This window comes from Falco peregrinus, chromosome Z, assembly GCF_023634155.1.
Source record: "Falco peregrinus isolate bFalPer1 chromosome Z, bFalPer1.pri, whole genome shotgun sequence".
NCBI lineage: Eukaryota > Metazoa > Chordata > Aves > Falconiformes > Falconidae > Falco > Falco peregrinus.
Genome location: NC_073739.1, coordinates 16,346,370 through 16,361,297, shown reverse-complemented (window position 1 = coordinate 16,361,297; position 14,928 = coordinate 16,346,370). Strand labels below are relative to the sequence as shown.

General features: G+C 45.7%; 1 protein-coding gene across 1 annotated transcript in view; it reads left to right on the top strand.

The window, feature by feature from the left end:
* The window catches only part of CORO2A (coronin 2A), a 62,224-nt gene extending 49,513 nt beyond the window's left edge, over positions 1 to 12,711 (top strand). The window contains exons 4-12 of the mRNA XM_055791475.1: positions 564 to 713; positions 1,254 to 1,433; positions 2,111 to 2,227; positions 3,968 to 4,072; positions 4,409 to 4,505; positions 6,314 to 6,426; positions 7,539 to 7,629; positions 7,927 to 8,192; positions 9,615 to 12,711. Of these exons, the coding sequence (XP_055647450.1) occupies positions 564 to 713; positions 1,254 to 1,433; positions 2,111 to 2,227; positions 3,968 to 4,072; positions 4,409 to 4,505; positions 6,314 to 6,426; positions 7,539 to 7,629; positions 7,927 to 8,192; positions 9,615 to 9,746 (1,251 nt within the window). The 3' untranslated portion in view covers positions 9,747 to 12,711. The remainder of the gene's footprint in view (positions 1 to 563; positions 714 to 1,253; positions 1,434 to 2,110; positions 2,228 to 3,967; positions 4,073 to 4,408; positions 4,506 to 6,313; positions 6,427 to 7,538; positions 7,630 to 7,926; positions 8,193 to 9,614) is intronic.
* The last annotated feature ends 2,217 nt before the right edge of the window (positions 12,712 to 14,928 follow it).

Genomic DNA, 14,928 nt, shown 5'->3' with positions numbered 1-14,928 from the left:
TGGGCTTCTGTGTACTCTGAGAAATGGCTGTGCCATTTACAAAGTGTTCAGCACTGGTGTAATTTTCTATGGGACAAACAGTACTCTAGCTGTCATCTGACCAGGGGAATTCTCAGTTCTTTTACCGGGTGGCACTGCGTGGATCACTGCTTGGATCAATCACTGCTGTAGTATCTTTTGGGACTCTGCTGAAATTTATTTCAGCTTTGCTTGTTCCTGTTCAAAGTTTGTTAGGAGGCAAGGTCTGCAAGATCTGTGATTTACTTCTTCCCCTTGGGAATAACATTCTGTAATTGTGCTGAAAGCTTGGCCAGGTGGAAGGGTTGGATTGACAAGTTAAAACAGACTGGTAGAACAGCTGGCTAAAGAGGGAGGGTAAAGAGGAGTCTTCAGGCCCCCCAAAAGTAAAGATACTAATTTAAAGGACTGGCATTCAATAAAGCCAGGAGCATTCCTATTCGCTACCAAGGGAATAGTAATACCAAGGGAATAATAGCTATTGGTAAGTTCCTGATTAGCTCCTTACTCAAGAATCTCACAAAGAGCCATCCTGTGCCATTCAGGTTAAAATCTGGGACATTCCCAAGCACTTGCTAACAAGAAACATTACCAGTCCGAAGAAGGAACTTCTTGGGCATGTTCGAAGAGTGGGCCTCATTGAATGGCATCCCACTGCTAATAACATCCTCTTCAGCTCTGGCTACGACTACAAGGTGGGTCTGTTCTCTGTGGAGCTTTCCTTCTGGGACACTCTGTTTGGCAGGGTGTTTTGAAATTTGTTTTAATTTCCAGCTGTATGATAATACTACAGATTTCAAAAGCCTTCTTCATGGGGAAATTCCATGGTGACCTCAAAAGCAAAAGGACATTGCTACAAGGTCAAAAGGACTTGTTGGTTTTCTAGTCTTCTGATGAACCTCAGTCTGCTCTGCCCTTCTCCTTTACTGGATTGGATACAATATGTAAAGTTATGCACTTTTGTTTGGCTTCATTCTTGTTCTGCTGCAAATATCTTCACTGATGCTGGCCTTTTTTACATATAAAATGTGTCTGCAAAGAAAATTAGAATATTGGACTTTACGAGCAAACACTCGTAAGGACCAGGAATTGTTTTAAATGGTGGAGAGCATCCACTTATGGTGCTAAGACCTGTACATGTAGAGAAGAGAAGAATAAGTGAATAGGGTACACAGAATCCCCAGTTGGCCAGGTAGCAAAGGGCTGATTTTTTTTTTTCTTTTTTTTTTCTCCAGATAATGATCTGGAACCTTGACACCAAGGAGGCTGTCATCTCAAACCCGGTGAAGGTCCTCGATGCTCACAAAGATGTAGTCCTCTCAATGTCATTCAACACAGATGGCAGTCTCCTTGCCACAGCCTGTAGGGACAGAAAGATACGTCTGATAGACCCTCGTGGAGGAACAGTCCTACAGGTAGGTTGGGTTCAGAGGTTTGTAGTGCAGCTGATCTTACCCCTTGGAGTGTTTCCTCTTCTGGGTAGATTCATTGCCATTAAAGGAGACGCATTTGTGCCCCACATTGTCCAAGGCACTGGATGGTGCTATTGTGTTCTGCTTTTCATAGAACGCTGTCATCATTGAAGAAAGGGTTTCTGCATCTTACTACCGTGCTCCTTACTGAGACCCTTCCTGGAAGTGCACTGTTTTCATAATTCTCTCCTGCAGTCCTCTGTGGGATGCCTTGGGAGGTCTTGTAGAGATCAGGTGGACAGGCGGGTGCAAGTGTACATTTGTCCCACTGCCACAGTTGTTCTTGTTGCCTGTACTTTTTTTCTGTTGGTAAGGTGAAGCCAACTGCGTTTCACAGGTATTTGCACACATTTGTGTCATAGAAAGTCTTGCCTACCATTAATAGGGATTGCCCTCTTACAGATGTGTGAATTGATAGAGATTGATTGGGCTTTTGGGAATAGCCCTGAAGAGTTTACGCCACCTTTCCAGGATCCCCATGAAATCCTGCTCACTGTAGTTCAGCCCGGCTGAAGTAGGTCTTTCAGATGTGATTGAATCAGAGGTCTCATGTAACATTTAATGTAGCTATGCAACAGGTGATGTCTCTTACTCACATGGTGTCCCTTCTTTTTCTATAGGAAGCCAGCTACAAGTCTCACAGAGTCAATAAAGTCCTGTTCCTTGGAAACGTGAACAAGCTGTTCTCTACTGGAACATCTCGGTGGAATAATAGGCAAATTGCATTATGGGATCAAGTGAGTTGGACCAGCAATCTTAACAATACCAGCTTCAGTTTTCTCTCTTTTGCTCTCACTTTAACTTTTCCACCTGCCAAATACCCAAGCATTGGTTTATAACAGCAATTTATAAGTGATCTGTCAAATTCTTAATGGATGATAGGTCTTACTGCTGTGACACTGTTAACTGAATATGAGTTTCTGAAGAAGGTTTCAAAACTTTCAGCATAGAAATCCACCAGAACAGAGAGAATGCTGTGCCTGCAACAGGAAGAAGTCATTCAAAGGACCTTTGAGTCTTCTCTGTAGCTCTGACTTAAAAGCAGCTCTTACTGGCCTTACTGGCAAATTGTTACTGGTACTGGAAAAAGAAATGAGCTCTAGCCACAGTATACCCAGGTGAAGCCCTTAATGGAGAAAAAGATGTGGGGTGTTTTTAATTTCTGATGATTCTTGATAGTAGAGTATTGAGGTAGCACTTATTGGTCACTTCCAAGACATGATCTCCTATCGTGATGGCTGCTAGCCTTATGAAACCCTGCTCTTCTCTACCTTTCTCAAATGTAGTGAGATACTTTTCCTTTGTCAGCGTCTAACTTTGTCCCTTCTCACCTTGTAGCACAATCTTTTGCCTTGTTGTGCTGTCACCCTTTGTATCAGGCAAAGCTGGTAGACCAGGTCTATGATTTGCTATTTGTCTATTTTTAGACATGGCTTCTTTGCCTATGTGAGTGGCAAAGTACTGTGCTACTGTCTGAAGGGTTTCCACAAACCTGAGCAGTGCTCTGACACAACACGAGTCTCACATCAGGGTTTCACTGCCTTCAGAGGTGCTGGAGGAGCTGGCCACACGTAGTTTGAGAACACGGTGGGAAGGCCTGTGAGGTCAGGTATGTGCAGCCTCCTTAGGGACAAGCATTGACACAGGACCTGCCCAGCAGGCATCTTTCTGAGGCCCATGTCCACTCTTGTCATCATTGCATCTAAACAGAAGCTCTGGCTTTCTGGAGCCTGCAGCTGGACAGTTCTGCAGGACAAAGTATGTATTAACCCTAAGCTAAATACATATTAATGTGACAATAGCCACAATGGCAGCCATGGGACACAATACTCTGCCCCACTGGTCCTCCTGACATCACTCTCTTCAGCAGTGCAGGGATGGTTTTGTATAAGACATGCCAGCCTTGTGTATGGTGTGGTGTGCTACGCCCTCCTACATGGCTTGTGTACAAAAGGCCGATGGGAGCTTTTGCCCTTGCAATGGGCACCTTCCCACTGACCAGTTTGGAGACTGCTTGGCTGATGTAGACTGTTCTTGTGGTGGCTGGTGCACTGTTCTGGAGATACTGCCCTGACTAGAGGTAGTGAGGGAACACGAGTAATTCAGTGTGCAATGCAGAGGTGCCCCAAAGGCCCTTCCATCTCCCTGAGGCTGGTGGCCCACATAGAGGCAGGCAGTGTTTCTTATTGTAGCTACCTCTGGAATGTCATCAGGTGCCTGAGATGTTCTAGTGGTAGAAACTGATGTCCTGAGGTGCTGCACACAGTCAAGAACCAGGGACAGAGTGCCCATTTGCCACCCACAGAGCTTTGAAGAAGTCTGTGTGTGACCTCTGCTTGGGGCAGCTGGCCATGGCCTAGTATTGTTTTAGAGCTATGCTCATATGCTGCTGCCACATGGGATCCAGGTAAGGTGTCCCTGACTTGAGGTGATGGACAGGTGATCACAGCTGTCTGTTTTTCCTGTGTCCTGCCCAGAATGACCTTTCTGTGCCTTTACTGGAGGAGGACCTGGATGGCTCCTCAGGACTCCTGTTTCCCTTCTATGACTCAGACACACACATGCTTTATGTTGTGGGAAAGGTAAGTGCTTTCTGTGTCAGCAAACGCTGGCCTGTTTGATTCTTCTCCCTGCCTGGGTTGCACCAAGACGAACTCAAAGATGCTCCCGAAGCATGTTAACCCAAGGGTATGGGCTGATGAGGTGGGGCCTGAAGGCACTGCAGCATCAGGCCACTGCAGACGTACCTTGTTTAATATGGGGAGGTACACTGCAGAGCCCTAACCTTTCCACGAAGGAATTTGAGGGCTATATTTGGTTCATTCTTGACCCTGCATGGCTTCTGGGGCCAGGCATTCTTCTCAGACCCTCCTCCTGAACAGCAGAGCCTGGCTTATGTTCATTTTCTTTGCCTTTAGGGTGATGGAAATATACGGTACTATGAGATAAGCCCTGAGAAACCATACCTGAACTACCTGATGGAGTATCGTTCTCATTTACCACAGAAAGGAATTGGTGAGTGGCAGCATATGTCTAACATTACAAAAGGATGGTGGCTTTTTTGTTTTAGAGGCTGTCAGGGTCCAAGACTATCCAAAATAACATTTAGAAAAGAGAGTGTGTCGAATTCCACTGAGGTTTACTGGTGCACAGCAGTCAGCTTGGCCCAGCTCACCTATATATCACAGGTGCTATCACAGGGTCACAGCTTGGAAGGGTCCCTTCTGACCAGCAGAACACGGGCTGGGAAGCTTTACTGACTCATCCCCTCTCACATACTTGGTCAAGGTAGAAGGGAGGGTAGTCTGGATTTAAAGATGGAGCATGCTCTTTGCCCTTTGTGAATCTACTCCGAGATTTTTGGTGATGAACTCTGTTGACATTGTTTCCACTGTGGGATTTATCTGGTAATGGGTGGTCCACATCTTAATGCCTTCACTCTTATCACTTGCCTACCTTCTCCTGTACTGGCATTTCCCATTTAGAGATAGACCTGCTATGATTAGGTCACCTCTCCTCCACTGAAGACCCTTGTTTACTCACCTGTCTGCATACTACCCAGTTTAACTCACTCAGGCTATAGAATGTGGCTTTCAGCCCTCAGACCCTAGTGTTAGCCCTTTCTTGAGCCTTCTCCAGTCTACTCTGTAAGCCATATCCCTCTACAGACTGATGTGTTTTAGGATCATTTGCCACCCCTCCACAGTACCTGTGGACACTCTTATTCTTACAGAACATTGGCAGCGCTGGATTTTGTGCCTGCAGGGCTCCTTCAAAAAACCTGTTATTGGAAAGGAATAAATTATTTAAAACTTCACTGGAATATCTCTCTATTATTCTGCTTTTAAAATCTTTCCAATTCACAGCATCCTGATTTTACGTTGTCATAGACTCTTTTAAAAATCATTCCATGAAAAGGAATTGTACAAGTGTTTTTAAAAGCCTGGAGTGAATCAAATCTACTTCCTTAACTTGAGCTGTTCTGCTGATCAAACACACTGCTAAGGATATTGCACAAAAGCATCTTTCCCAGTATTGCCAAAACAAAATACAGTGCAGAGGAGTGGAGTTTAGATTCACGTTTAGATGAATGCATAATGTAAGGAACAACAGTCCTTCACATAGAATCTACTGTTTAATGAAGTCATTAGGTATCAGTAGAAAACAAAGCTCCTTGTAGGACACCGTGAAGCGAGGTCTACAAGGAGAGGTCATCTCTTTTGTTAAGGGAGTTAACATGGATATAGGTTTTGGACTGTACAGGCTCATGAGCGAAATCCACTGAGATTTCCAGATACTTAGAGACCCTGTGTGGCTTAGCCAGTCCCTGAAACACAAGTGGTGCTGTCTGACAGGGTAGGTGTTCACGCCCTTCTCATAGTCCATTCTGCTTTGGGACAGTGTTACAGGGAGGATACTGGGCTGGAAGGGCTTTCAGCCTGACTCATATAGCTGTTCTGGTGTTGTTTAGGTGTCCTGAAATCCCTTCCTGGTGACCCTGATAGTCAAATCCTGTGGCATCACTTGCCAGTTCTGCTCAGTCCTGGTCACTCCATTTGCAGCTCATTTAGATAAATAAGAAACAGGAAGCTTAGCATGAAAACTACAGAGCCTATGTGTAACTCAGTGGTCTGACAGAAGAAAAATGATTTAGTCTTGTCATTTGTGCCACTGAGACAGTTTTGAGTGCAGATTTCATACCATGCTGCTGTGGAGCTGATGCTGTGACTCCTTTTGTTGTTTAGTGACCCTTTTTCCATGGTGGATGACATTAACTTCCCTAGTGAGATTTATACCCCTTTTGTTTCATGCTGTCCCACCAGGAATGATGCCAAAGAGAGGCCTTGAAGTGTCAGCTTGTGAGATTTTCCGTTTCTACAAACTGATCCCAACTAAAAGCCTGATTGAGCCCATCTCCATGATTGTGCCTCGACGGGTAAGTTAACCTCATAATGTTCACACCTGGGACAAATATCAGTGAGAAAGAGGACAATGTCTCCTCTCTGTGACTTTCAGGGGCAGAAGAGTAGGTAGAACAAGGCATTTTCTCCCTCTTGGTCTGAGGGACAAAGCTGGTCAGTTTGTGGGGCAACCCTGCCAACAAACCCTGGCTGAGTACCTCAAGAGTTAGGTCTCTGTGTAGTGGCTAACTTTCTAAGACATCCTCATTGATCTGCTGTGCTTTGTGCAACAAGGAATCTCTCTGTCAGGTCAGCCACCTGGCTGTAAAATTCCTTACTGACACCTGTTTGACATAATGACAAAAGAGAAGGGGGAAGAATTGGGATGATGTTGGGTGACATGAAAATTTCCTTGAGTAAGGAAGAAGAATGACCCTGGGACAAAGGGAACAATGGGTTCCCAGGTCTTTACCCATTGGCTGTAGCTGTGTTACAGGCAGTTGTTCTGCAGCATGTAAGATTTGACCCATTGCACTGAGCATGGTGTAGAAGTAAGTCTTAGAGCTGGTGTGGCTGGAGAATGACCCAGGTCATGAACCTGTAGCTAGCCAAGGTAGCTTTCATGTGACAGTGTGAGCAAAGGTTGTTGGAAATGCCAGTATGGGCCCTGTACTTCCAGAAACATCGGAAGGTATGAGTTCCTTGAATTTAGAGAAACAGCAGAGATAATGCTCATTGCAACTACCAATCAGGCATGCACCTCCAATGTTATGTCCTTGTCCAGTTTCTGTCAGCTGATGATCAGCTGGTGATTTGAGACTTGTGTCCATCCTTCATATTCACTTCATTCTCAGGAATGCTGAGTTCATGAGAGCCTCTGTAACCAACCTCCCCCAGTCTGTTGTCTGGGTGTGTAAAGACCTTACTGTCAGGAATTGAAACAGACCTTCAGGTGCAGTTCTTCTGAGTTGGGGTGAGGAGGAGAGAGGCTTGGGGCAGATGAGAAGATTTTATGTCCATGCCAGTGAGTGCTCATGACACTCCCTTGTGCTGAGATGGAACAAACTTTCTCTACCACAATCCGCTATGGTCCCGCTAAGCCAAAACATCACTGATACAGTGACTCTGAACTTCTGTTTGCTTGCAGTCGGAGTCATACCAAGAAGACATCTACCCCTTGACCACAGGAACCCAGCCATCGCTGACAGCACAAGAGTGGCTGAACGGAGTTAACAAAGGTCAGCACATGGAGAGCTCCCCAGCCCTTCAGCTCCCAGGGCTTGGGTAAGCTGCCACTGGCTCTCTGGCCTGTTAACTGCCAGAGAAAGAGGAAGGGAGGAAAAGGAGAGACATAACAAATATGGCTGTAAGCTGAAGTAATTTGGTGGTGAAAATATTTACCACTGTGAACTCTGGAAGCTGTTGCAGTCAAGTGCCTTCATGTTTATCCCTGCAGGTTGTTTTCATGAATTGCTTACCGCTGATTTCTGAATGTGGTTTGTGAGTGATAACCTGTCACCTGCCTCCCTTCCTAGGGCCTCTCTTGGTATCCTTGAGACCAGGCTCTGGAACTGTGAATGCCTTACCACAGTTTCTTGAGCCAGAGCCAGTCATGAAAACTACTGACCTGAGCCAGCACCAGGGAGGAAGGATGCCACTGGAGGACATGCAGAAGCCAAGTGAGACTGAAGACAGTAGAAAACAGCTGAAAGTGGAGGAAAAATTGCTGAAAAATGAGCAAATGTGCCTCTCCAATGGCTTTGACATATTCGAGTGTCCACCACCAAAAACTGAAAATGAGGTGTGAACATCTGGGGTGAAGGGCTGTGGCTGTGGGGGGATGCCCAGAGTCAGCTGCAAAAGGATGGTATTCACAAGGTGAAAGAATCCGGGGAAGACTTATTTGGCAGACCTGGGCCAGTGTGAGCTCTTCATTCTTTGTGGGCACAAAAGCTCTGCATGCCCTGGCTGCCACACAGGGAGCAAAAATGTTGCCCAGTGGTACCCCAGCTGTGGGTGTCTGTAAAGGAGATAACTATCAGTCTTCCCACTACCTAGGCATTCTTGTGGCACAGGCCTGCTGATGGCTGGCTGGGGACAAGGAGGTTCTTGTGACCTCAAGGTTCTGGAGAAGAGAAGGGGGTTTATGCAGTCTAAGACTTCTATGAGAGCTGCATTCAGAGAGGCTGGTGAGGCAGCAGTGATGCCTGCAGAAGGAGTGGGTGCACCCTGCTGCCTTGGCCCATGGCATATTCACGTAGTCCTAAGCACCTAACCTGACTGTGGACCCTGACATGTGAAAGGGGCTGGCTCTGCCCCTGTCTCGGCAGCTCACTGCTGGGGGACAACTTGGCAGTGCAGTGCCATTGAGGCTGGCTGCTTGTCAGAGCCTGCTGCTGAGAATGGCTCCAGAAAAGGTCCTGGCAGCTCCATCATTTCTTCAGCCATGGCCGACACCATCCATGTGTAGTAACCAAAGCTTGTACAATGGTAGATCTCTGTGGTGATTTGCAAACTCCCTGTTGCTGCAGCTCAGGGACATTTTCGAGTACATGTGGCTTGTTTGCCTTTAGGAACCCTGGAAGGATTTCTTTCCTATAGCTGTGCTTAGGTCCCCTTTTTAGCCCTGCAAGGTTTAATAGGACAGGAATAGCCCTGCAGCTTGATAGGACAGGAATTTCCACAGCTAGATTTCCCTGTGGTGTGGAAAAGGATATTCTCCATGTTTCTGAGCTGATGCCCAAAGGTTACAGAAGCAGCCATTGCAGAGCTGGGTGCTGTGCTGTGTGTACAATTGGAAGGCCATACTAGTCCCTGGTCCCAGCTGGAGAGGGCAGAGCATGATCAACAGGAAAAAGAGAAAGGGAGTAAAAGGACTTGCTCAAGGTCAGAGTAGGAGATGTGGCACATCCAGGAACTGAGACTCCAGGTACTGTCTGTGTTTAGACTGTCTTTGAGGGATCAGTTGTATGAACATTATTTTATTTGAATTTTTCCACTGAATTAAGCAGATGTATCATTATAAAATGGTGCTGAGAAACACCCGAACTCATAGCCCAGGCTAGTGGACAGCAGGAGCACTGCTGATGTTCAATCTGTTGGTTGAAGGCCTTCTCCTTAGATACTTTTTCTCTCAGAAATCATGTGATGGGACTGATGGCATTTGACAGGTTAAGTCTGTGTTTTCTTAGTGTAAAGGAAATAAAATGTCATTTTCTCACAGCTTTTGCAGATGTTTTATCGGCAACAGGAAGAAATCCGTAGACTACGTGAGCTGGTAAACCAGAGAGATGTCCAAATTAAACAGCTGGAGCTGGAGCTCAGAAACCTCTGCATGGACACAGGCAGTTACTGAGGGTGCTGGCCTGCAGCTCTTTGCACCCCTGGCCGCTGGAGCAGAGTCCAGTTCCTGTGGATAACTCCTCCTAGGGTTTTTGCTGGGGAAAAATTGATGCTTCAGGCAGCATGGACTTCCCTGGCTTGTGGTGGTCACATTTCCCTAATCATCACCAGACAGTTTTTGATGGACTTGCTGTGCTTCTTCAGGCTCCCTTTGCTTGCCCATGCACTTTGTGTCAGAAGCTCATGCATTATTGCCAGTGAGAGACTTTGGAAAATCTTGCTTTTCTGGTCTGGAGAAGCCACCTGTTAAGCTCTAGGAACAACCTGTTTTGCTGCCCCTCCACATGACAAGGGAATGGGACACTGAAGGCAGCTGCCAGCTTCTTTTCCTACTCCTGGATCCAGCAGTGCAGCTCCTGGGGCTGCTGCCCTCCTGCCCTGGGAGACCACTCTGCAGCTGAGCTTCAGAGGCACCTCTAGCTCCAAAGTGATCCTCATGCACCCCTCCTGCCTCGGTTTGGCCCCACATCTGGGTGGCTAGGCAAAGTCATGGCTACCCTGACCATGTTCTGGGGATAGTCCTGCTGTGAGTGGGAGGCTGCACTGGGGCTGCCGATGGCAGCACTTTTGTGATAGGTAAAGGGGAGTTGGTGTTTGGAGGTCTTACTTCAAAGGGGTGGTGGTGTGGACTGGTTCTCACCAGAGAAGCTGCAGGTGCAGTTTTTGGGTCCTTTGGGTCAGTGGCCTTCTTTCACTCCTTCTGCCAAAGACCAGCCACAGTCAGCTGGGGGCTGTGGTGCTGTGGTGCTCATCAGACAAATAAGGACAACATTTAAAGCTGCACAGGCTTGGCAGTGGGGTGTTTGCCAAGAGGCATTAAAAGGATGAGGGAAGAGTTGCCTGACCCACTGCAGACCTTTCAGCACTGGTGCTACAAGTGTGTTGTCAACCACAGGAGGATTGTAGGACCATGGCTGGTCAGGCACAGCCCTCCCCAGTTGCTGGAGTATTGCTTGTCCTTGTGCCTGCAGCTGCTGCTTCATTAGCTCCCAGGTGCCAGCGCCTTGTCCTGTGCCTGCAGCCACCTGCAGCTGCAGAATCCCTACTCCCAGCTGTGTTGCCCAGTTCCCTGCATCCTCCAGGGCTGCCCTGCCTCCCCAAGCCTGGCAGCCACACTCATCTGTGCCCTTCTGCACCAGCTCTCTAGCTCACTGCCTTCCCCAGCCCTTTACTTAGGGCAAGAGCTGCTGCAGGATGCAGGTCCCATCCTTGGCTTCAGGGCTGGCACCTGTGACCAGCTTTATGCAGTCTGTCTGCAGTGTGCCGAGCTGGGCCAGTGACAGCAACAGGGGTAGTACACAGACCTGCCTGCCTCATCCGTGCCTGGGGGGTCTTCTCTCATTTATTCCCACGGTGTGGGGTAGGAGCGCACTGTCAGTTGTCCCAGGGTCTGAGCAACACATCAGCACTGGAGGGGGAACGTTTTTCCTTGCCCCAAATGCACAGCTTAGGGAGATGTCTTAAACCCAACCAGAACAAGCAAATGCTGTTTAACCTGTAACTGTGCACCTCTTTTGTGACACATGCAGGAATGAATGCTATGCCCTGCTAGTTCCCTGAAGCCTGTTTTCCCAAAGTCTAAAAAAACCAACCAAAACCACCAAACACAAAAACCCTTCTTATGAAATTTCCACAAACAGGACTCCTTAGCAAGGGGACAAAAGGCTGTGCACTGCCTGTGCTCATGTGAGATGCCCCTCTGGTTATCCCTGAAGGCAATAGCCAGCAGGGAGCTCGTGTGTATGAGAATCACACAAAGACTTTGTCATGCCTTTTGCTCTTATGCAAAGACTTCATCCAGCTTTCAAAAATATTTCATTCATTTCTAAATACCAACAACAGATGTGGGTGCTACAGTCACAAATACTGTCATTTCCTTCTGCAGCATTACGAAGAGGGGATAGTTGTTCATGTTCTTCAGGAAGAGTCCTTTAGCATCATCCACTTACTTAACACTATTCTTTTTGTAAAAAGAATATATTAATAACAAAGTTGTTGAAACAAACTTCAGCTCATTTCAGATCTTCTAGAGTGGACTTTCCTGTGCCCTAGGAACACTCTGCAGTATGCGGTTACATGCAGAAGCATCTCACCTCAGATACAAAGCTTTAACCCAAACATGAATCTTACACCAGAAGTGGTCAGGCTTTCTCACCAAAGAGAAGAGCTATGTAAGAAGTCAAGAAGCTCACAGTTTTTTAGCCATGTCAAACAGGCCTGACAGCTTCTAACTTCAAAGCCATTGTCACAGAGGGTAGCCCCGGGGACATGACACTCTAGTTTTCAAGCTATCATTATCAGAAGGGAGAGCACTTGACACAGCCTTGACAGTCCAGGGGATATGACACATCCTTGTCACCATATGTGTTTTATTTGCTGCATTTTTTTTCTTATTTTTCATACAGAATAAATTATTTAAATTATTTCCAAGTCAGAGTCATTTAGCAGGATTTTAAAATCCTCTTGTGGACCATTTCTTTGTTATCCTATGACTGGTTAGCATAGTAAATGGTCAGCTGCCATGGTTCTTATCTTAGGGTTGTGTTGATTTCAGCATTTCTGGAAAAGAAGTTGCTTTCATTTAGGCTTTGCTGGCAACATTTGATAAAGTAAGACTATTTAATCAAAACTTCTTTTTTAGACAGTATGCCCGTAAAAGTGTAAGCTGTGAACTGTATTTCAATTTGGAGCATAAATGCAACCATAAATCTTTCACACAGAGAAAAAATATGGAGGAAATGGAGTTATGCGTTAATGAACTGTGCCTAGATAGACTTAAGTGATAATTTTAATAGTTTCTAAAACTCCTAACAGCTTTGTAAAAAACTGTAAAACGTGGGGATAAAAACCAAATTTGTGCAATGAAAAGCAAATGTAACTGAATAATAAATATATTTAGAGTTTTACTTTTTGATACATGCAAGGTTGTTGGTTTCTTATTATTCTTATTGTGTACATCCAAGGTGTTGAACTACTCCCTAACCTGGTCCTCCCTCATCTGATATACAGAAGATAACCACCACAACAGTACCCATTTTTCTCTGCCAGCTTTCACTTGCCTTAGGTGTATGTGAAACTCTTCAGATTTTCACCGTGGCTACTGTGCTTGTGGAAATCAAAAGCCTGCTATGAACAGCAGCTGTGTGACCAGTGGTTCACCTATAGTATCTGTTGAATCCTCCTTGGGCCTGATGGAGAAAACCAACACTTGGGTGCCCATGCCATTAAGCAGTGCCCCTGGCTAGTCACACTTGATACATCTCAGGTCACCCTGGCAGAATCTTTGGTGCATACATGGAAAACCAGCACTGCATAGTACAGAGCCAGATGAGCCTTGATAGCCTCTGGACAGCATCCTTAATGAGAGCCCCAGGCAAGCAGCAAACCTCCCTAGATGATAAATCTGGTCAGCAGATACGGGGCTTCTACCCTTGTAGTGGCCAGTAGTCTCCTCTAACTATTGCTTGTCACTTCTCACTTCCTTCTAGTGGTCCTGAGTGGCTCATGTGCCTCCAGGAAATCCCCTTTTAGTTGGCCCTGACAAGGCTGGGACCAAGGCCACATGGCTGGAGCTACCACGCTTAAAACCCTGCTTGTCTGAGCTACTGACAATTGCTGATTTTGTCAGCAAAGAAACCTCTCCTGATTAAGCTCCTTGTGGAGAAGCAGAGAAGAAGTTTCTGAACTTCATTTTTCAGTGCCATAACATGGCTAATAATGCTATGCCCAGTTCTTTTCAAATCCCTATTTGCAATAAATGATGCACAGTAATCTGTTTAAGTGAGTTCTTAAAAGGAATGTGTGCTTAAGTCAAGATGGTTTCTTCTCCTGATTTTTCTCTCCTCTTTTTGCATGTTTTTTCTTCAGTAGAAATTTGCGCATCCAGTTACTTCTTATCCAACCACAAACAACCCTGAGGATCCACAGAGGAAGAGGCTTAAGAGCACATGGAGTTATGATTATTTTGCATCTTTCCCAGAACTCAGCCATCAGATATGGAAGGCATGGGTGAGGGGCATTAGAGGTGGCTCAAGTCAGTCCAGTTTTTATTTCCTTTAACAGGAGAACTTGGATAAGTGGTGCTTGTTACATTCTTCCATCCAGATTAGACGGGGTGACTGTGCTTCTGGCTACAGAACTTTTCTGCTTTGTGTTTTATTTGCTGCATTATACTTTCACCATCTTGACCCACATGGACATATTTGGTCAGATCTTGCAAGACCTTTGGGAAAATAGCAGCAGTACCTTAGCTCATCTTTGGGTGTATATGTTTTAAGTGCCAAAGTCAAATCTTTGCACTGGTTCCATATTTCAGCAGGACTCAATATACAAATGCATATGTGAGCAAACATGAGTAAGGAATAGAAAACACAGATGTGCGGAATAGTCTGTAGAGTAAAATCACCCAAATGTGAAGGTAACGTGTTTTGAATCAAACCTTACTTACTACTGATGGTCTTTAGAGAACCAATCAGCTTCTTTGGCTTAATGCAGTCTTAACAGCCTCATTTCTATGTCAGCTTCTGTGCATCTTCTTTTGACGCAACATGTTTAGGTACATTTTAGCAGCAAGACTAACATGTGTGTGTAAGGGTGGAGAGTTCCAGAGGCAACCTGATCATTGCAAGAAGCTTTATTTTTTTGCCAGGGGCTGGGGCCATGGATTCTTCTCTTCAGTTTTCACAAAGATGTTCCTGCAGATATTTTTTGTGTGATTTTATCTGAGCCTTTAAGAAAAAGAATTTTTAATTCCCTTTAATTAATTTAGTTTCCTGATAAAGTTCATTGTGGTTTTTTTGCAACCAATAATTAAATGAATCAAGCACAGAAAAAGTTGAAGTCGAGCATATCTGTCCTTCTGCCTGCCTAGCTAGAAGGGCATACTTCCCAGGCTCTGGGCAAATTTCCTGATACACTGTGAACATTTGGATTTCACAGAGTATTAAATAAAACTTTCTGATATATAACAGAGACTGTGATTTACTGGACTATAGACTTCAGAGCTGGACTTGAATTTAGAGCTTTTGCTCTCCCCAGGTCCATGTGAACCTCTGCAAAGTCTCACTCTTTCCTTTCAATGAGGCACTTTTATTTCAAAGAGAGGATGCTTTCCATCCCTGGAAGCTTGCAAGACC